Below are 23,050 nucleotides of genomic sequence, written 5' to 3'. Positions count from 1 at the left end.
ATTTTAATCAAATGAGTTTTGTGTGGTTGATATTGATCAAATGATTTTTGTGTGACTGTATTTCAATCAAATGAGTTTTGTGTGACTGTATTCTAATCAAATGAGTTTTGTGTGATTGACCTTAATCAAATGAGTTTTGTGGGAGTGTAGTTCAATGAAATGAGTTTTGTGTGATTGATATTAATTAAATGAGTTTAGTGTTACTTTTTTAATGAAAAGAGTTTTGTGTGATTGATATTAATCAAATGAAGTTTGTTTGACTATATTTTAATCAAATGAGGTTTGTGTGATTAATATTAATCATATGAGTTTTGTGTGACTGCATTTTGATAAAATGAGATATGTGTAATTGATATTAATCAAATGAGTTGTGTGACTGTATTTCAATATAATGAATTTTTTTGATTGATAATTAAATGAGTTTTGTGTGACTATATTTTAATCAAATAAGTTTTGTGTGGTTGATATTAATCAAATTAGTTTTGTGTCACTGTATCTTAATCAAATAAGTTTTGTGTGATTGATATTAATCAAATGAGTTTTGTGTGACTGTAGTTCAATGAATTGAGGTTTGTGTGATTGATATTAATCAAATGAGTTTTGTGTGACTGTATTTTAATCAAATGAGTTTTGTGTGGTTGATATTAATTGAATGATTTTTGTGTGACTATTTTAATCAAATGAGTTTTTTGTGGTTGATATTAATCAAATGAGTTTTGTGTTACTGTCTTTTAATGAAATGAGTTTTCTATGATTGATATTAATCAAATGAGGTTTGTGTGACTATATTTCAATCAAATGAGTTTTGTGTGATTGATATTAATCAATTGTGTGAATGTGTTTTAATCAAATGAGTTTTGTGCGACTGTATTTTAATCAAATGAGTTTTGTGTGACTATAGTTCAATCAATTGAGGTTTGTTTCATTGATATTAATGAAATGAGTTTTGTGTGACTATATTTTAATGAAATGAGTTTTGTAAGATTGATATTAATCAAATGACTTTTGTGTGACTGTATTTTAATCAAATGAGTTTTGTGTGACTGTATTTTAATCAAATGAGTTTTCTGTGATATTAGTCAAATGAGTTTTTTGTGACTGTATTTTAATCAGATGAGTGTTTCGTGTGATTGATATTAGTCAAATGAGGTTTGTGTGACTGTATTTTAATCAAATGATGTTTGTGTGACTATTTTAATCAAATGAGTTTTGTGTGGTTGATATTGATCAAATGATTTTTGTGTGACTGTATTTTAATCAAATGAGTTTTGTGAAATTCATATCAATCAAATGAGTTTTGTGTGTCTGTTTTTTAATCAACTGAGTTTTCTATGATTGATATTAATCAAATGAGATTTGTGTGACTATATTTCAATCAAATGAGTTTTGTGTGATTGATATTAATCAATTGTGTGAATGTATTTTAATCAAGTGAATTTTGTGCGACTGTATTTTTATCAAATGAGTTTCTTATGATTGATACTAATCAAATGTGTTTGTTGTGACTGTACTTCAATCAATTGGGGTTTGTGTGATCGATATTAATGAAATGAGTTTTCTGTGACCATATTTTAATCAAATGAGTTTTGTGAGATTGATATTAATCAAATGAGTTTTGTGTTGCTATTTTAATCAAATGAGTTTTTTGTGACTGTATTTCAATCAAATGAGTTTTGTGTGACTGTATTCTAATCAAATGAGTTTTGTGTGATTGACATTAATCAAATGAGTTTTGTGGGAGTGTAGTTCAATGAAATGAGTTTTGTGTGTTTGATATTAATTAAATGAGTTTTGTGTTACTGTTTTTTAATGAAAAGAGTTTTGTGTGATTGATATTAATCAAATGAAGTTTGTCTGACTATATTTTAATCAAATGAGGTTTGTGTGATTGATATTAATCATATGAGTTTTGTGTGACTGTATTTTGATAAAATGAGATATGTGTAATTGATATTAATCAAATGAGTTGTGTGACTGTATTTCAATATAATGAATTTTTTTGATTGATTATTAAATGAGTTTTGTGTGACTATATTTTAATCAAATAAATTTTGTGTGGTTGATATTAATCAAATTAGTTTTGTGTCACTGTATCTTAATCAAATAAGTTTTGTGTGATTGATATTAATCAAATGAGTTTTGTGTGACTGTTGTTCAATGAATTGAGGTTTGTGTGATTGATATTAATCAAATGAGTTTTGAGTGACTGTATTTTAATCAAATGAGTTTTGTGTGGTTGATATTAATCGAATGATTTTTGTGTGACTATTTTAATCAAATGAGTTTTTTGTGGTTGATATTAATCAAATGAGTTTTGTGTTACTGTCTTTTAATGAAATGAGTTTTCTATGATTGATATTAATCAAATGAGGTTTGTGTGACTATATTTCAATCAAATGAGTTTTGTGTGATTGATATTAATCAATTGTGTGAATGTGTTTTAATCAAATGAGTTTTGTGCGACTGTATTTTAATCAAATGAGTTTTGTGTGACTATAGTTCAATCAATTGAGGTTTGTTTCATTGATACTAATGAAATGAGTTTTGTGTGACTATATTTTAATGAAACGAGTTTTGTAAGATTGATATTAATCAAATGACTTTTGTGTGACTATTTTAATCAAATGAGTTTTGTGTGACTGTATTTTAATCAAATGAGTTTTCTGTGATATTAGTCAAATGAGTTTTGTGTGACTGTATTTTAATCAGATGAGTGTTTCGTGTGATTGATATTAGTCAAATGAGGTTTGTGTGACTGTATTTTAATAAAATGATGTTTGTGTGACTGTATTTTAATCAAATGAGTTTTGTGTGATTGATATTAATCAAATGAGTTTTTGTGACTTTATTTTAATCAAATGAGTTTTGTGTGATTGATATCAATCAAATGAGTTTTGTGTGTCTTTTTTTAATCAAATGAGTTTTCTATGATTGATATTAATCAAATGAGGTTTGTGTGACTATATTTCAATCAAATGAGTTTTGTGTGATTGATATTAATCAATTGTGTGAATGTATTCTAATCAAGTGAATTTTGTGCGACTGTATTTTAATCAAATGAGTTTCTTATGATTGATAGTAATCAACTGTGTTTGTTGTGAGTGTACTTCAATCAGTTGAGATTTGTGTGATCGATATCAATGAAATGAGTTTTTTGTGACCATATTCTAATCAAATGAGTTTTGTGAGATTTATATTAATCAAATTAGTTTTGTGTTACTATTTTAATCAAATGAGTTTTTTGTGACTATTTCAATCAAATGAGTTTTTTGTGACAGTATTCTAATCAAATGAGTTTCGTATGATTGATATTAATCAAATGAATTTTGTTTGAGTATAGTTCAATCAATTGAGGTTTGTGTGATTGATATTAATAAATTGAGTTTTGTGTAACTATCTTAATCAAATAAGTTTTGTGTGATTGATATTAATCAAATGAGTTTTATGTGACTGTAGTTCAATGAATTGAGGTTTGTGTGATTGATATTAATTAAATGAGTTTTGTGTGACTGTATTTTAATCAAATGAGTTTTGTGTGAGTGTAGTTCAATCAAATGAGGTTTGTGTGAGTGTAGTTCAATCAAATGAGGTTTGTGTGATTGATATTAATCAAATGAGCTTTGTGTGACTTTATTGTAATCAAATAAGTTATGCGTGATTGATATTAATCAAGTAAATTTTGTGTGACTGTATTTTAATCAAATGAGTTTTGTATGATTGTTATTAATCAAATGAGTTTTGTGTGACTGTAGTTCAATGAATTGAGGTTTGTGTTATTGATATTAGTCAAATGAGTTTTGTGTGACTGTATTTTAATCAAATGAGTTTTGTGTGGTTGATATTGATCAAATGATTTTTTGTGACTGTATTTTAATCAAATGAGTTTTGTGTAATTGATATCAATCAAATGAGTTTTGTGTGTCTGTTTTTTAATCAAATGAGTTTTCTATGATTGATATTAATCAAATGAGGTTTGTGTGACTATATTTCAATCAAATGAGTTTTGTGTTTTTGATATTAATCAACTGTGTGAATGTATTTTAATCAAGTGAATTTTGTGCGACTGTATTTTAATCAAATGAGTTTCTTATGATTGATAGTAATCAACTGTGTTTGTTGTGAGTGTCCTTCAATCAATTGAGATTTGTGTGATCGATATCAATGAAATGAGTTTTTTGTGACCATATTTTAATCAAATGAGTTTTGTGAGATTTACATTAATCAAATTAGTTTTGTGTTACTATTTGAATCAAATGAGTTTTTTGTGACTGTATTTCAATCAAATGAGTTTTGTGTGACAGTATTTTAATCAAATGAGTTTCGTATGATTGATATTAATCAAATGAATTTTGTGTGAGTATAGTTCAATCAATTGAGGTTTGTGTTATTGATATTAATGAAATGAGTTTTGTGTGACTATATTTTAATGAAACGAGTTTTGTGAGATTGATATTAATCAAATGAGTTTTGTGTGACTGTATTTTAATCAAATGAGTTTTGTGTGAGTGTAGTTCAATCAAATGAGGTTTGTGTGATTGATGTTAATCAAATGAGTTTTGTGTGACTTTATTGTAATCAAATAAGTTTTGCGTGATTGATATTAATCAAGAAATTTTGAGTGACTGTATTTTAATCAAATGAGTTTTGTATGATTGTTATTAATCAAATGAGTTTTGTGTGACTGTAGTTCAATGAATTGATGTTTGCGTTATTGATATTAGTCAAATGAGTTTTGTGTGACTGTATTTTAATCAAATGAGTTTTGTGTGGTTGATATTGATCAAATGATTTTTGTGTGACTGTATTTTAATCAAATGAGTTTTGTGTAATTCATATCAATCAAATGAGTTTTGTGTGTCTGTTTTTTAATCAAATGAGTTTTCTATGATTGATATTAATCAAATGAGATTTGTGTGACTATATTTCAATCAAATGAGTTTTGTGTGATTAATATTAATCAATTGTGTGAATGTATTTTAATCAAGTGAATTTTGTGCGACTGTATTTTTATCAAATGAGTTTCTTATGATTGATACTAATCAAATGTGTTTGTTGTGACTGTACTTCAATCAATTGGGGTGTTGTGTGATCGATATTAATGAAATGAGTTTTCTGTGACCATATTTTAATCAAATGAGTTTTGTGAGATTGATATTAATCAAATGAGTTTTGTGTTACTATTTTAATCAAATGAGTTTTTTGTGACTGTATTTCAATCAAATGAGTTTTGTGTGACTGTATTCTAATCAAATGAGTTTTGTGTGATTGACATTAATCAAATGAGTTTTGTGGGAGTGTAGTTCAATGAAATGAGTTTTGTGTGATTGATATTAATTAAATGAGTTTTGTGTTACTGTTTTTTAATGAAAAGAGTTTTGTGTGATTGATATTAATCAAATGAAGTTTGTTTGACTATATTTTAATCAAATGAGGTTTGTGTGATTGATATTAATCATATGAGTTTTGTGTGACTGTATTTTGATAAAATGAGATATGTGTAATTGATATTAATCAAATGAGTTGTGTGACTGTATTTCAATATAATGAATTTTTTTGATTGATAATTAAATGAGTTTTGTGTGACTATATTTTAATCAAATAAGTTTTGTGTGGTTGATATTAATCAAATTAGTTTTGTGTCACTGTATCTTAATCAAATAAGTTTTGTGTGATTGATATTAATCAAATGAGTTTTGTGTGACTGTAGTTCAATGAATTGAGGTTTGTGTGATTGATATTAATCAAATGAGTTTTGTGTGACTGTATTTTAATCAAATGAGTTTTGTGTGGTTGATATTAATCGAATGATTTTTGTGTGACTAATTTAATCAAATGAGTTTTTTGTGGTTGATATTAATCAAATGAGTTTTGTGTTACTGTCTTTTAATGAAATGAGTTTTCTATGATTGATATTAATCAAATGAGGTTTGTGTGACTATATTTCAATCAAATGAGTTTTGTGTGATTGATATTAATCAATTGTGTGAATGTGTTTTAATCAAATGAGTTTTGTGCGACTGTATTTTAATCAAATGAGTTTTGTGTGACTATAGTTCAATCAATTGAGGTTTGTTTCATTGATATTAATGAAATGAGTTTTGTGTGACTATATTTTAATGAAATGAGTTTTGTAAGATTGATATTAATCAAATGACTTTTGTGTGACTGTATTTTAATCAAATGAGTTTTGTGTGACTGTATTTTAATCAAATGAGTTTTCTGTGATATTAGTCAAATGAGTTTTGTGTGACTGTATTTTAATCAGATGAGTGTTTCGTGTGATTGATATTAGTCAAATGAGGTTTGTGTGACTGTATTTTAATCAAATGATGTTTGTGTGACTGTATTTTAATCAAATGAGTTTTGTGTGATTGATATTAATCAAATGAGTTTTTGTGACTTTATTTTAATCAAATGAGTTTTGTGTGATTGATATTAGTCAAATAAGTTTTGTGTGAATTTTTTTTAATCAAATTAGTTTTGTGTGACTGTATTTTAATGATATGAGTTTTGTGTGACTATTTTAATCAAAATAGTTTTGTATGATTGATATTAATCAAATGAGTTTTGTGTGACTGTAGTTCAATTAATTGAGGTTTTTGTGATTGATATTAGTCAAATGAGTTTTGTGTGACTGTATTTTAATCAAATGAGTTTTGTTTGGTTGATATTGATCAAATGATTTTTGTGTGACTGTATTTTGATCAAATGAGTTTTGTGTGATTGATATTAATCAAATGAGTTTTGTGTGATTGATATTAATCAAATGAAGTTTTTGTGATTATATTTTAATCAAATGAGGTTTGTGTGATTGATATTAATCATATGAGTTTTGTGGGACTGTATTGTAATAAAATGAGATTTGTGTAATTGATATTAATCAAATGAGTTCTGTGTGACTATATTTTAATCAAATAAGTTTTGTCTGGTTTATATTAATCAATTGAGTTTTGTGTCACTATCTTAATCAAATAAGTTTTGTGTGATTGATATTAATCAAATGAGTTTTGTGTGACTGTAGTTCAATGAATTGAGGTTTGTGTGATTGATATTAATCAAATGAGTTTTGTGTGACTATTTTAATCAAATGAGTTTTGCGTGGTTGATATTAATCGAATGATTTTTGTGTGACTGTATTTTAATCAAATGAGTTTTGTGTGATTGATATTAATCAAATGAGTTTTGTGTGACTGTCTTTTAATCAAATGAGTTTTCTATGATTGATATTAATCAAATGAGGTTTGTGTGACTATATTTCAATCAAATGAATTTTGTGTGATTGATATTAATCAATTTTGTGAATGTATTTTAATCAAATGAGTCTTGTGCGAATGTATTTTAATCAAATGAGTTTTGTGTGACAGTATTTTAATCAAATGAGTTTCGTATGATTGATATTAATCAAATGAATTTTGTGTGAGTATAGTTCAATCAATTGAGGTTTGTGTGATTGATATTAATGAAATGAGTTTTGTGTGACTATATTTTAATGAAACGAGTTTTGTGAGATTGATATTAATCAAATGAGTTTTGTGTGACCGTATTTTAATCAAATGAGTTTTGTGTGACTGTATTTTAATCAAATGAGTTTTGTGTGAGTGTAGTTCAATCAAATGAGGTTTGTGTGAATGATATTAATCAAATGAGTTTTGTGTGACTTTATTGTAATCAAATAAGTTTTGCGTGATTGATATTAATCAATTAAATTTTGTGTGACTATTTTAATCAAATGAGTTTTGTATGATTGTTATTAATCAAATGAGTTTTGTGTGACTGTAGTTCAATGAATTGAGGTTTGTGTTATTGATATTAGTCAAGTGAGTTTTGTGTGACTGTATTTTAATCAAATGAGTTTTGTGTGGTTGATATTGATCAAATGATTTTTTGTGACTGTATTTTAATCAAATGAGTTTTGTGTGATTGATATCAATCAAATGAGTTTTGTGTGTCTTTTTTTTTAATCAAATGAGTTTTCTATGATTGATATTAATCAAATGAGGTTTGTGTGACTATATTTCAATCAAATGAATTTTGTGTGATTGATAATAATGAATTGTGTGAATGTATTCTAATCAAGTGAATTTTGTGCGACTGTATTTTAATCAAATGAGTTTCTTATGATTGATAGTAATCAACTGTGTTTGTTGTGATTGATAGTAATCAACTGTGTTTGTTGTGAGTGTACTTCAATCAATTGAGATTTGTGTGATCGATATCAATGAAATGAGTTTTTTGTGACCATATTTTAATCAAATGAGTTTTGTGAGATTTATATTAATCAAATTAGTTTTGTGTTACTATTTTAATCAAATGAGTTTTTTGTGACTGTATTTCAATCAAATGAGTTTTGTGTGACAGTATTCTAATCAAATGAGTTTCGTATGATTGATATTAATCAAATGAATTTTGTGTGAGTATAGTTCAATCAATTGAGGTTTGTGTGATTGATATTAATGAAATGAGTTTTGTGTGACTATATTTTAATGAAACGAGTTTTGTGAGATTGATATTAATCAAATGAGTTTTGTGTTACTATTTTAATCAAATGAGTTTTTTGTGACTATTTCAATCAAATGAGTTTTATGTGACTGTATTTTAATCAAATGAGTTTTGTGTGATTGACATTAATGAAATGAGTTTTGTCGGAGTGTAGTTCAATGAATTGAGGTTTGTGTTATTGATATTAGTCAAATGAGTTTTGTGTGACTGTATTTTAATCAAATGAGTTTTGTGTGGTTGATATTGATCAAATGATTTTTTGTGACTGTATTTTAATCAAATGAGTTTTGTGTGATTGATATCAATCAAATGAGTTTTGTGTGCCTTTTTTTTTAATCAAATGAGTTTTCTATGATTGATATTAATCAAATGAGGTTTGTGTGACTATATTTCAATCAAATGAGTTTTGTGTGATTGATATTAATCAATTGTGTGAATGTATTTTAATCAAGTGAATTTTGTGCGACTGTATTTTAATCAAATGAGTTTCTTATGATTGATAGTAATCAACTGTGTTTGTTGTGAGTGTACTTCAATCAATTGATATTTGTGTGATCGATATCAATGAAATGAGTTTTTTGTGACCATATTTTAATCAAATGAGTTTTGTGAGATTTATATTAATCAAATTAGTTTTGTGTTACTATTTTAATCAAATGAGTTTTTTGTGACTATTTCACTCAAATGAGTTTTGTGTGACAGTATTTTAATCAAATGAGTTTCGTATGATTGATGTTAATCAAATGAATTTTGTGTGAGTATAGTTCAATCAATTGAGGTTTGTGTGATTGATATTAATGAAATGAGTTTTGTGTGACTATATTTTAATGAAACGAGTTTTGTGAGATTGATATTAATCAAATGAGTTTTGTGTGACCGTATTTTAATCAAATGAGTTTTGTGTGACTGTATTTTAATCAAATGAGTTTTGTGTGAGTTTAGTTTAATCAAATGAGGTTTGTGTGAGTGTAGTTCAATCAAATGAGGTTTGTGTGATTGATATTAATGAAATGAGTTTTGTGTGACTATATTTTAATGAAACGAGTTTTGTGAGATTGATATTAATCAAATGAGTTTTGTGTGACCGTATTTTAATCAAATGAGTTTTGTGTGACTGTATTTTAATCAAATGAGTTTTGTGTGAGTGTAGTTCAATCAAATGAGGTTTGTGTGAGTGTAGTTCAATCAAATGAGGTTTGTGTGATTGATATTAATCAAATGAGTTTTGTGTGACTATATTTTAATCAAATAAGTTTTGTGTGGTTGATATTAATCAAATTAGTTTTGTGTCACTGTATCTTAATCAAATAAGTTTTGTGTGATTGATATTAATCAAATGAGTTTTGTGTGACTGTAGTTCAATGAATTGAGGTTTGTGTGATTGATATTAATCAAATGAGTTTTGTGTGACTGTATTTTAATCAAATGAGTTTTGTGTGGTTGATATTAATCGAATGATTTTTGTGTGACTATTTTAATCAAATGAGTTTTTTGTGGTTGATATTAATCAAATGAGTTTTGTGTTACTGTCTTTTAATGAAATGAGTTTTCTATGATTGATATTAATCAAATGAGGTTTGTGTGACTATATTTCAATCAAATGAGTTTTGTGTGATTGATATTAATCAATTGTGTGAATGTGTTTTAATCAAATGAGTTTTGTGCGACTGTATTTTAATCAAATGAGTTTTGTGTGACTATAGTTCAATCAATTGAGGTTTGTGTCATTCATATTAATGAAATGAGTTTTGTGTGACTATATTTTAATGAAATGAGTTTTTTAGATTGATATTAATCAAATGATTTTAATCAAATGAGTTTTGTGTGACTATTTTAATCAAATGAGTTTTCTGTGATATTAGTCAAATGAGTTTTGTGTGACTGTATTTTAATCAGATGAGTGTTTCGTGTGATTGATATTAGTCAAATGAGGTTTGTGTGACTATTTTAATCAAATGATGTTTGTGTGACTGTATTTTAATCAAATGAGTTTTGTGTGATTGATATTAATCAAATGAGTTTTTGTGACTTTATTTTAATCAAATGAGTTTTGTGTGATTGATATTAGTCAAATAAGTTTTGTGTGAATTTTTTTTAATGAAATCAGTTTTGTGTGACTGTATTTTAATGATATGAGTTTTGTGTGACTATTTTAATCAAAATAGTTTTGTATGATTGATATTAATCAAATGAGTTTTGTGTGACTGTAGTTCAATTAATTGAGGTTTTTGTGATTGATATTAGTCAAATGAGTTTGTGTGTGTATTTTTATCAAATGAGTTTTGTTTGGTTGATATTGATCAAATGATTTTTGTGTGACTGTATTTTGATCAAATGAGTTTTCTGTGATTGATATTAATCAAATGAGTTTTGTGTGATTGATATTAATCAAATGAAGTTTTTGTGATTATATTTTAATCAAATGAGGTTTGTGTGATTGATATTAATCATATGAGTTTTGTGGGACTGTATTGTAATAAAATGAGATTTGTGTAATTGATATTAATCAAATGAGTTCTGTGTGACTATATTTTAATCAAATAAGTTTTGTCTTGTTTATATTAATCAATTTAGTTTTGTGTCACTATCTTAATCAAATAAGTTTTGTGTGATTGATATTAATCAAATGAGTTTTGGGTGACTGTAGTTCAATGAATTGAGGTTTGTGTGATTGATATTAATGAAATGAGTTTTGTGTGACTGTATTTTAATCAAATGAGTTTTGCGTGGTTGATATTAATCGAATGATTTTTGTTTGACTATTTTAATCAAATGAGTTTTGTGTGATTGATATTAATCAAATGAGTTTTGTGTGACTGTCTTTTAATCATATGAATTTTCTATCATTGATATTAATCAAATGAGGTTTGTGTGACTATATTTGAATGAAATGAGTTTTGTGTGATTGATATTAATCAATTTTGTGAATGTATTTTAATCAAATGAGTCTTGTGCGAATGTATTTTAATCAAATGAGTTTTGTGTGACAGTATTTTAATCAAATGAGTTTCGTATGATTGATATTAATCAAATGAATTTTGTGTGAGTATAGTTCAATCAATTGAGGTTTGTGTGATTGATATTAATGAAATGAGTTTTGTGTGACTATATTTTAATGAAACGAGTTTTGTGAGATTGATATTAATCAAATGAGTTTTGTGTGACTGTATTTTAATCAAATGAGTTTTGTGTGAGTGTAGTTCAATCAAATGAGGTTTGTGTGAGTGTAGTTCAATCAAATGAGGTTTGTGTGATTGATATTAATCAAATGAGTTTTGTGTGACTTTATTGTAATCAAATAAGTTTTGCGTGATTGATATTAATCAAGTAAATTTTGTGTGACTGTATTTTAATCAAATGAGTTTTGTATGATTGTTATTAATCAAATGAGTTTTGTGTAACTGTAGTTCAATGAATTGATGTTTGTGTTATTGATATTAGTCAAATGAGTTTTGTGTGACTGTATTTTAATCAAATGAATTTTGTGTGGTTGATATTGATCAAATGATTTTTTGTGACTGTATTTTAATCAAATGAGTTTTGTGTGATTGATATCAATCAAATGAGTTTTGTGTGTCTTTTTTTAATCAAATGAGTTTTCTATGATTGATATTAATCAAATGAGGTTTGTGTGACTATATTTCAATCAAATGAGTTTTGTGTGATTGATATTAATCAATTGTGTGAATGTATTCTAATCAAGTGAATTTTGTGCGACTGTATTTTAATCAAATGAGTTTCTTATGATTGATAGTAATCAACTGTGTTTGTTGTGAGTGTACTTCAATCAATTGAGATTTGTGTGATCGATATCAATGAAATGAGTTTTCTGTGACCATATTTTAATCAAATGAGTTTTGTGAGATTGATATTAATCAAATTAGTTTTGTGTTACTATTTTAATCATGTGAGTTTTTTGTGACTATTTCAATCAAATGAGTTTTGTGTGACAGTATTTTAATCAAATGAGTTTCGTATGATTGATATTAATCAAATGAATTTTGTGTGAGTATAGTTCAATCAATTGAGGTTTGTGTGATTGATATTAATGAAATGAGTTTTGTGTGACTATATTTTAATGAAACGAGTTTTGTGGGATTGATATTAATCAAATGAGTTTTGTGTGACCGTATTTTAATCAAATGAGTTTTGTGTGACTATTTTAATCAAATGAGTTTTGTGTGAGTGTAGTTCAATCAAATGAGGTTTGTGTGAGTGTAGTTCAATCAAATGAGGTTTGTGTGATTGATATTAATCAAATGAGTTTTGTGTGACTTTATTGTAATCAAATAAGTTTTGCGTGATTGATATTAATCAAGTAAATTTTGTGTGACTGTATTTTAATCAAATGAGTTTTGTATGATTGTTATTAATCAAATGAGTTTTGTGTGACTGTAGTTCAATGAATTGATGTTTGTGTTATTGATATTAGTCAAATGAGTTTTGTGTGACTGTATTTTAATCAAATGAGTTTTGTGTGGTTGATATTGATCAAATGATTTTTGTATGACTGTATTTTAATCAAATGAGTTTTGTGTAATTCATATCAATCAAATGAGTTTTGTGTGTCTGTTTTTTAATCAAATGAGTTTTCTATGATTGATATTAATCAAATGAGATTTGTGTGACTATATTTCAATCAAATGAGTTTTGTGTGATTGATATTAATCAATTGTGTGAATGTATTTTAATCAAGTGAATTTTGTGCGACTGTATTTTTATCAAATGAGTTTCTTATGATTGATACTAATCAAATGTGTTTGTTGTGACTGTACTTCAATCAATTGGGGTTTTTGTGATCGATATTAATGAAATGAGTTTTCTGTGTCCATATTTTAATCAAATGAGTTTTGTGAGATTGATATTAATCAAATGAGTTTTGTGTTACTATTTTAATCAAATGAGTTTTTTGTGACTGTATTTCAATCAAATGAGTTTTGTGTGACTGTATTCTAATCAAATGAGTTTTGTGTGATTGACATTAATCAAATGAGTTTTGTGGGAGTGTAGTTCAATGAAATGAGTTTTGTGTGATTGATATTAATTAAATGAGTTTTGTGTTACTGTTTTTTAATGAAAAGAGTTTTGACTATATTTTAATCAAATGAGGTTTGTGTGATTGATATTAATCATATGAGTTTTGTGTGACTGTATTTTGATAAAATGAGATATGTGTAATTGATATTAATCAAATGAGTTGTGTGACTGTATTTCAATATAATGAATTTTCTTGATTGATAATTAAATGAGTTTTGTGTGACTATATTTTAATCAAATAAGTTTTGTGTGGTTGATATTAATCAAATTAGTTTTGTGTCACTGTATCTTAATCAAATAAGTTTTGTGTGATTGATATTAATCAAATGAGTTTTGTGTGACTGTAGTTCAATGAATTGAGGTTTGTGTGATTGATATTAATCAAATGAGTTTTGTGTGACTGTATTTTAATGAAATTAGTTTTGTGTGGTTGATATTAATCGAATGATTTTTGTGTGACTATTTTAATCAAATGAGTTTTTTGTGGTTGATATTAATCAAATGAGTTTTGTGTTACTGTCTTTTAATGAAATGAGTTTTCTATGATTGATATTAATCAAATGAGGTTTGTGTGACTATATTTCAATCAAATGAGTTTTGTGTGATTGATATTAATCAATTGTGTGAATGTGTTTTAATCAAATGAGTTTTGTGCGATTGTATTTTAATCAAATGAGTTTTGTGTGACTATAGTTCAATCAATTGAGGTTTGTGTCATTCATATTAATGAAATGAGTTTTGTGTGACTATATTTTAATGAAATGAGTTTTGTAAGATTGATATTAATCAAATGACTTTTGTGAGACTGTATTTTAATCAAATGAGTTTTGTGTGACTATTTTAATCAAATGAGTTTTCTGTGATATTAGTCAAATGAGTTTTGTGTGACTGTATTTTAATCAGATGAGTGTTTCGTGTGATTGATATTAGTCAAATGAGGTTTGTGTGACTGTATTTTAATCCTCAGCGGTATGACCCTACTTAGCACACTTCCCTCCCACATTTGGCAGAAAGAGTGCAACGCTTTAAGAGGCGGCCAAATTCCTGGCATTTAAAGCAACGTAAGGGATTCGGAATGAACTTGACATCACATGTAAGCAATAGAGATATTGTCCGGTAGCCGAGCTCTCCCGCAGGGTAGGTTAATCAGGGGAGTTCTACGCCGTTGGCCATTGATAACTTTGGTGATGAGCCAGGCAGCGATAACGTCCTCGTTTGTTAGTGCCTTCACAATGTCGTCCTCTGACATATCCATGACATCAGTGCAGTGGATGACTCCCCTGCATGAATTCATGGCAACGGGTATCGAGACCACGTCATGAATATGGAACTTCAACGTAAGTAGTTCCGCCACCGGTTTCGTCGACTAACCAGTTTCCTGATCGTTTCAACATGCCAAGACCATCCATCAAAAACCCTCCTGATCAGGAATGGATTGAAGAAGGCAAGAGTCGTTGCTGTGGTCGTATGGGCCAACACAAATTCAGCGTTTCTTCTTTTTCATGGATGGTCCGTCACCACTACCCCCTACGGGGGCATTGGATGGCTGACCTAGGTCCATCCTAAAGGAGCCTAACCTCAAAATCTGGAATGCCAAACCACCCCAGTGGAAAAAAAAACTAACTATCCCGAAAAAGAAAAAGATCTGGCAATTGTTTTATGCAGAAAAGTTTCAAGGCGGAGCCGGTCACACGAAAGCCAAGCGGAGTTCTCCTGCGGACACCCGTCAATGAAAGATCGATTTTGCATAGAACAACCTTATAAAAGATATTGATGAACAATAACTTTCAAAAAAAACCTTGAAAACTAAGTAAGGGTAGTGACAACGCAGGGAGGAATAGCTACAACCTACCTCTGAAAGAAGGGCCACAGCTCCGTACAGGTCAGTAGCTTGTACGAGACTGTGGTCGGAACAGGTACGACTGCACATTGCCCTGCGCAATGTCACTGCGCATGTAGTTATGGCTACCACAGCTCAGGAGCAGTGGTGGCTTGCCTGACTGGCGTTTCTCAGTATGTTTATCCTGATCCCAGCCCTGAACATACGGACAAATAGCAAAATATTGCATTTAATTTTTAAAAATCACTTCCTTTGTAAACACTACACCGAGTGAAAAACACCTCTATAAAGACTACAGTTAAAAAACGAACGTATTTGGTCACCGGAAGCAGCACTTCACATATAATCAACATTAGTAAACATAAATCAAATTTAGATATATGTAAATAATCCGAAGAAAGTAGTGAAGGGTAACTGAAGATAGAAAGGCTGAAAGTAGAGAGCTAATCATGGCATTCTAAACGAAACCAAAATGGCATCCTAGGTAAGAGCTGTGTAATCCTTCCTACGTACTGATACGCGGAATAAAAGCTCATGGAAGTCCCACTTGTCAAGGAAAAATACACAGAAACATTGCCATAGTGCTAAGCAAAGTCTGACTTGCCGAAAAGATGAGTAGACGCTACGACATCAGGCAACACAGACTTGAAATACAGAGTGTAAGAACACGTCCTCCCTGGCCAGCCGACCCTTGCCTAACTCAACGCGATCCAGTAGACGAGCTGCCACTCCCTTGCCAACCGACCCTTGCCTACCTCAACTCGATCCAGTAGACGAGCTGCCATACCCTGGCCAGCCGACCCTAGCCTACCTCAACGCGATGCACTAGACTAGCTGCCACTCCCAGGCCAGCCGACCTAGACTACCTCACCGCGATCCAGTAGAGAAGCTGCCACTCCCTGGCCAGCCGACCCTTGCCTACCTCACTGCGATCCAGTAGACGAGCTGTCGCTCCCTGGCCAACCGATCCTTACCTACCTGAAAGCGATCCAGTAGACAAGCTACCGCTCCCTGGCCAGCCAACCCTAGCCTACCTAAACGCGATCCAGTAGACGAGGTGCCACACCCTACCCCGCCAACCCTAGCCTACCTCAACGCGATCCAGTAGACAAGCTGCCACTCCCTGGCCAGCCGACCCTTGCCTACCTCACCGCGATCCAGTAGACGAGCTGCCACTCCCTGGCCAGCCGACACTAGCCTACCTCACCATAACTCAGTAAAGTAGCCACAACTCTCATCGCCCATTTCTAGGCCACCTCACCGTGATCCTGTATACTAGTCACCGCTTCGCGGCTGACCGAAGCTACCTTACGTCGCCATGATCCAGTACAGAAGCCACCACTCACCCGCTTATTCTAGCCTACCTCACTGTGACCCAGTGCAGTAGCTGCCCGCAAAGCCGACCAGTGCAGTAGCTGCCCGCAAAGCCGACCAGTGCAGTAGCTGCCCGCAAAGCCGACCACAGCCTATGAAAAATCTTACCTAACATCCCCAGAAGTAAATGATCATAATGGAAATATACCATTATTTTTGTGGTCTGCTGGTGTGAGAACGCATGAAGTGGCCACGTATAAGCATTATTTGGCAGTGGGGCGAACTCTTACAGCCGATTTATAATTTCTTTCCCTGGAAACATGAAGCTTCAAAAGGACCCGGTGGCCTGTTACTGTTTGTATGTTGGGAATCTCAAAGGAAAAAAAAAAGTTTTTCAAATGAGCTAAACCGCCAATTTACCAAAACCATGTTAACTGTAATAATGTGAATGGCGGGTTACACATTCCGGGATGAATAATCATAAGCCGTCATCTGACTGAATAGTAATATACTTCGAAGTGTCTGTCTACAGAGTTCTTAGGTTTTCTACATTTTCTAGCTGTGCTAATTATACTAAGTACACCTAACTCTGGTTCACCACTCACTCTACATTGGTTACAACCATTAATCTCCAAATGTTACTCATACCTGGCTAGAAATAAGAGCTTCGTTTATGCAAACATCATTCCACTCCGAGCCGGGAGCACGAAGCCAGCTGGCAGCTACCGAGCCGGCGACCTGACGCCTGTGGCCACATATCCTCACCTTTCCACCATCACAAGACTTGTTTCAGCAAATTGGGTTTTACCCTGAGTATCTCAGTGACCAGTACCTTACCTCTTCTCTAGTCTCCTGAAGTCTCCTCCACCACTACACTTCCCGGAACCCTCAAAGCGATATTGTCACTCACCACAACAACCCAGGAAATGAACGTATGAACCAGAAACATAGTCATCTTCGGTTTCGGAATGACCGCGCTCGTGTGGCATCTCGAAGCAGAAGCGGGGCTTTATTGTATGGCAAGGCGTTGTCTCAATCCAATGAAATGACTTGCATGGCCTTTTATCGTTTTGTAACACTCATTTTTGACTATCCACTTACTAATATTCCATGTACTCGTGCTACATGCGTGTGTTACTAAAGGTTTATGTAGGAAAATTTCTTTTGCTCTATAATAAAGTATATATTTTGAATGTCAGTCCGTCCAAGTCAGAGTCAATGTAACAATTCGGATTCAGACGTCGTCCACGTTTATGATATATTCCGACTCTTCTGACGTCAGTCAATCTCTAAACAATGTTTTACTTGTTTGTTTTTATACGGTAAACCACGACTGAGACGAAATTTGTCCTCGACGATGGAAATATATATTTATCGCGATTATAGATAGTACATCTCCGAGGACGGCCATAGCCAGGACTACCAACCTATATCACCATTTACCACACTCACCATAGAAAATGGAATTTCGCCGATGGTTTCCAATGACCCTATATGTATTTATAGTACTTCCCTAACGTGTAATAATAAATAGACACAGCATCAACAGAAGTGTGTCAACAGACCGGACTAAAACTTGAGCAATATGCTCGGCCTGCTTTTAATGTGGTATTTCCCAAAACAACCTTTGTCGACGGGAATTTCCAAGACAAGTATGCGAACTGTTTTGGTCGATTCATTTTTCATACGATGTCCGAGGCAGCAGGGGCACCTGAATGCCCTAGTCAAGGCATCTTGTTAACGAGTATATATATATATATATATATATATATATATATATATATATATATATATATATACATATATATATATATATATATATATATATATATATATATATATATATATATATATATATATATATACACGTACACACAACAAAAAACTATCGCGCAGAGGGGGTATGAAGACGTCTGTAATGATCACTGACCTACCTCTTCTACCATGCCGGTAGGGTTGGTATACGTGCCTGGAAGCCACAGGTTTCCAGAGTCCTATGCTAAGTTACGTGCCACAAGAGCGGCATTATATAATCAACAATAAAATTACATCATACAAGGCAGTACGAACCCCTACTTTTGAATTGGTGTGTGCAATATAGCTGTGAGACACACACAGCTATATTCGGCAACCCCCGCATGTGGCAGCTGCAGCATACCTCAATGTGATGCGAGGTAAACACAATAGCTTCATATTGTATAGGTGTAATTTAGGAAGAATATGTTTTACTATTGATATTGTATTATTTTATAGCACATCTGGGTTCGTGGCAGTCCATAAAGGTTATCTTACACCGCCATTTCGTGTCCATGCAGGAAATGTAAGGAGACATGCGATATGCTTTTGAAACAATGAAACAGCTCGGGTATAGTTCACTGCAAGCCAATGTCGAAAGGTTGTTTTTGTGGTATATCTAATTTTACCATGGAGACATCACAAGCGACACATGAAGCTATTCTACAGCTTCATAATGAGGGCTAGAGTGACTCTGAAATTAGGAGACGTCTTGGTATTCACCGGTCAACCGTAGCACGATGGATTCGCCGACAGGCAGAGTTGGGCAACACAGACAACAGGCATCGGCGTAGGCGCCCACGTTGCACAAACCCGGAAGATGATCAGGTAATGATGTTGCATATATAGGTATACTGGACCACTTGATGTTATGTAAACAACCACATCACATGTTATATTTGCAATATGTCATCCTTTCCCTAGGCCATAGCAGCTGTCATTGCTGCTGCCCCCTTCAAGCCCGCTAGCAACATTCGGGATACTCTTGGTCTGCAGTGCACCACTCAAACTGTCCGAAACAGACATCACTCTGATGGGTTACGTGGTCGCATACCAGCAACAAAACCTATGTTAAGTGAGGCAAACATGGAGAGCAGGGTGGAATATGCGTTGGAGTATGCGGACAAGCCACATCAGTTTTGGGAGAAATTCATCTTTTGTGATGAAAAAACCTTCTGCAGCGATATCCTGTAGACAAGCTGCCGCTCCCTGGCCAGCCGACCCTAGCCTACCTTACCGCGATCTAGTAGACAAGCTGCCGCTCCCTAGCCAGCCGACCTTACCATACCTCACCGAAATCCAGTAGACAAGCTGCCGCTCCCTGGCCAGCCGACCCTTGCTACCTCAACTCGATCCAGTAGACGAGCTGCCACTCCCTGCCCAGCCGACAAGCTGCCGCTCCCTGGCCAGCCGACCCTACCCTACCTCACCGCGATCCAGTAGACAAGCTGCCGCCCCCTGGCCAGGCGACCCTTACCTACCTCACCGCGATCCATTAGACAAGCTGCCGCTCCCTGGCCAGCCGACCCTAGCCTACCTCAATATATTCTAATAGATGAGCTGCCACTCACTGGCCAGCCGACCCCAGCCTACCTCAATATAATCCAGTAGACGAGCTGCCACTCCCTGGCAGCCGACCCTAGCCTACCTCAACGCAATCCAGTAGACAAGCTGCCACTCCCTGGCCAGCCGACTCTAGCCTACCTCAATATAATCCAGTAGACGAGCTGCCACTCCCCGTCCAGCCGACCCTTGCCTACCTCACCGTGATCCAGTAGACAAGCTGGCGCTCCCTGGCCAGCCGACCCTAGCCTACCTCACCGCGATCCAGTAGACAAGCCGCCGCTCCCTGACCAGCCGACCCTTGCCTACCTCACCGAGATCCAGTAGACAAGCTGCCGATCACTGGCCAGCCGACCGTAGCCTACCTTACCGCGATCTAGTAGACAAGCTGCCGCTCCCTGGCCAGCCGACCTTACCATACCTCACCGAGATCCAGTAGACAAGCTGCCGATCCCTGGCCAGCCGACCCTAGCCTACCTTACAGCGATCTAGTAGAAAAGCTGCCGCTCCCTGGCCAGCCGACCTGACCATACCTCACCGAGATCCAGTAGACAAGCTGCCGCTCCCTGGCCAGCCGACCCTTGCCTACCTCAACTCGATCCAGTAGACGAGCTGCCACTCCCTGCCCAGCCGACAAGCTGCCGCTCCCTGGCCAGCCGACCCTAGCCTACACCATGAATATAATGCGTTCATGGATAACTGCATTATTTTTCTTTGGTCGTTACATAAATGTATATATTAGAAAATGGTAACGTTTCCAGTCAACTTATGCACTGCGCAAAATAATGACGTCCTACATGACTTTGAAAGCCAGATCTGAATGCAGCAAGTCTGGATCGATCAGAAATTTTTTAGAAAAACATTAGCGTAAATACCCAAATGACCAGACAACCAGCTACAGAAAGACTAGTGGAGGAAATCAACACCGAAACACTAAAATCAAGTAAAAATTTAATCAACTCCTTCATGGATAAGCGGAAAAAAATAAACGTTTCCCAGAATACATGAAGGATCTCACCTGGACGTGGGTGAAATTCTAGCATGATGAATCAACAGAAATGTCCGAGTATTACGGACGACCCTCACACGAAGATATTATACACAAAACATACCTGAAAAATGAGAGAAAAATATATCAGAATTAAGAAAAATATACAATTTCTTGTTTAGTTGTATTGTAAAGGTTCAAGAAAAACCTGTGAAACTTTATAAGGAAACTAAGCTATAATAATGGCGTTAATGTTAACCTACTTGCTGAAATAGGCATCTTCAAAATTATGAAACTAGATAATCCCATACACATATAACCCTTAAATACCTTTTGGATGTGGTGGTACAAAGACACGGATAACATTCCATTATACGACCGAACGTTAACAATTCTTACTTAAAATCGTAACATATTCGTCCAACTCCGAGTGGCACGTATGAATGATCATTATAGTAATATTCCTCACACCATATAAACTCAGAACTTATCTAAATATTTACCACAGTGTACATGACATTTACGTAGATAGTTCGAGCCCAACGTGTCCACACATCACTGACCTGCCACATCCTGCAACGAACACGAGTCCTGGTACTGGCAGATGTAATACCAGCACAAACATTACTCTCACTTAGGCTGTTGTCAATACGTATTCTCTGCACACTTCCACACGATCAGATGTTTCCCACAGCATCCCAGTTTGAATATACTTCTCGACAAACACAGAGATCAACACACACCGCGACCCGCTCGTCCAGCTGACGTTAACCCTACTTCTATCTGGAGTACCGGCAGCGGTGGTGGCATTATGGGAGACTTCAGCTGCACCAATCATCGGCCACAATGCTTTGTTTACATTTGCTGGGCGACAACGACTGCTCTTAACTACCTCTTATCGTCAAGGTACAATTACACGGTAGTAGGTCAAACTTTTCTTTTTATTCATAAATGAGATAAACTAAAGAGCAAAATTAACAAACGACAGTTCTCCAGGACTCAGGTAAATAAGACAATCTTCCATCAGTACAATATTGATGACGCCTGAACTAGCCCGCCCACCGACTGGTGCTTCGATACGGAGGATGAACCAATAGCAAGACCTCACAATAACGTATCTCTTATTTGTACACTTCATTATTGGCGAATCCATATGTATGATTACAGCATCACATGCAGTTGTGAAATTAAGAGAAACTGAACTTTGTTGTTTTTACGTGGTTATATATTCCTTGTAGTAGTAAATTCTGACGTTAGCCTTTTTTTTTTTTTGCCAATGTCCAGCTGTGAAACCCGGCCTGACAGTATCGGGTTCGCACCGTCAACATTTCAACAACGACGAGTCATTAACCCAGGTGCAATCCGTGCTTCGGGTTCACTGCTGGACCTAGCTAGTAATTTTGCTTAAGGTTTATCCAAGATCCCATTATGAACCTTACTTCAGGTTCACTAATGAACTTTGCCGCGAACTTTACTTCAGGTTCACCCAAGATCCCACCATGAACCTTCAGATTCACTAAAGAACCTTGCTTCGAACTTTGTTTTAGCTTCACCCTAGATCGTGCCATGAACCTCGTTTCAGATGCACTGAATAATAACAAAGAATTTCTAAGTAAAGTCAAGACTCATGAGCCCTGTATCTGATCCTCATAGTTCCTCATATTCCTCTCGATGCAAAGATAACCATATATCAGGTTACACCGTCCCTGTCCTTAAGAAAGGACCAGACACCTGGACCATGACAGATCACAAGCAGCAGAGACGATACCCCTCAAGGTGATGCTCAGACAACAAGGAGCGACATAACTACGAACACAGTAATGACACAAGTAATCACGTTACCAAGGTTACTGGGAGGAATGGAAAGTGATAAAGCTGAAGGTGTGGTGTGGGCACTATGAACAGACATACCGCACTCTACTACCACACTCAGCACTGACATGGAGAGTGTTCAGGGGAATATCTATCAGAAGTAACCGAAAAAGATAAGAGAGCGAGACACATTCGCATGGGAA

At 33.4% G+C, this 23,050-nt stretch overlaps 1 protein-coding gene across 1 annotated transcript in view; it reads right to left on the bottom strand.

The window, feature by feature from the left end:
- The window catches only part of STUB1 (STIP1 homology and U-box containing protein 1), a 133,099-nt gene extending 110,895 nt beyond the window's left edge, over window positions 1-22,204 (bottom strand). Inside the window, exon 1 of the mRNA XM_071656286.1 lies at window positions 21,599-22,204. Within this exon, the coding sequence (XP_071512387.1) occupies window positions 21,599-21,607 (9 nt within the window). The 5' untranslated portion in view covers window positions 21,608-22,204. The remainder of the gene's footprint in view (window positions 1-21,598) is intronic.
- Between the last annotated feature and the right edge of the window lie 846 nt (window positions 22,205-23,050).

The sequence above is a fragment of the Panulirus ornatus genome, chromosome 62 (genome assembly GCF_036320965.1).
Source record: "Panulirus ornatus isolate Po-2019 chromosome 62, ASM3632096v1, whole genome shotgun sequence".
NCBI lineage: Eukaryota > Metazoa > Arthropoda > Malacostraca > Decapoda > Palinuridae > Panulirus > Panulirus ornatus.
This window is presented reverse-complemented; position numbering and strand designations above follow the sequence as displayed.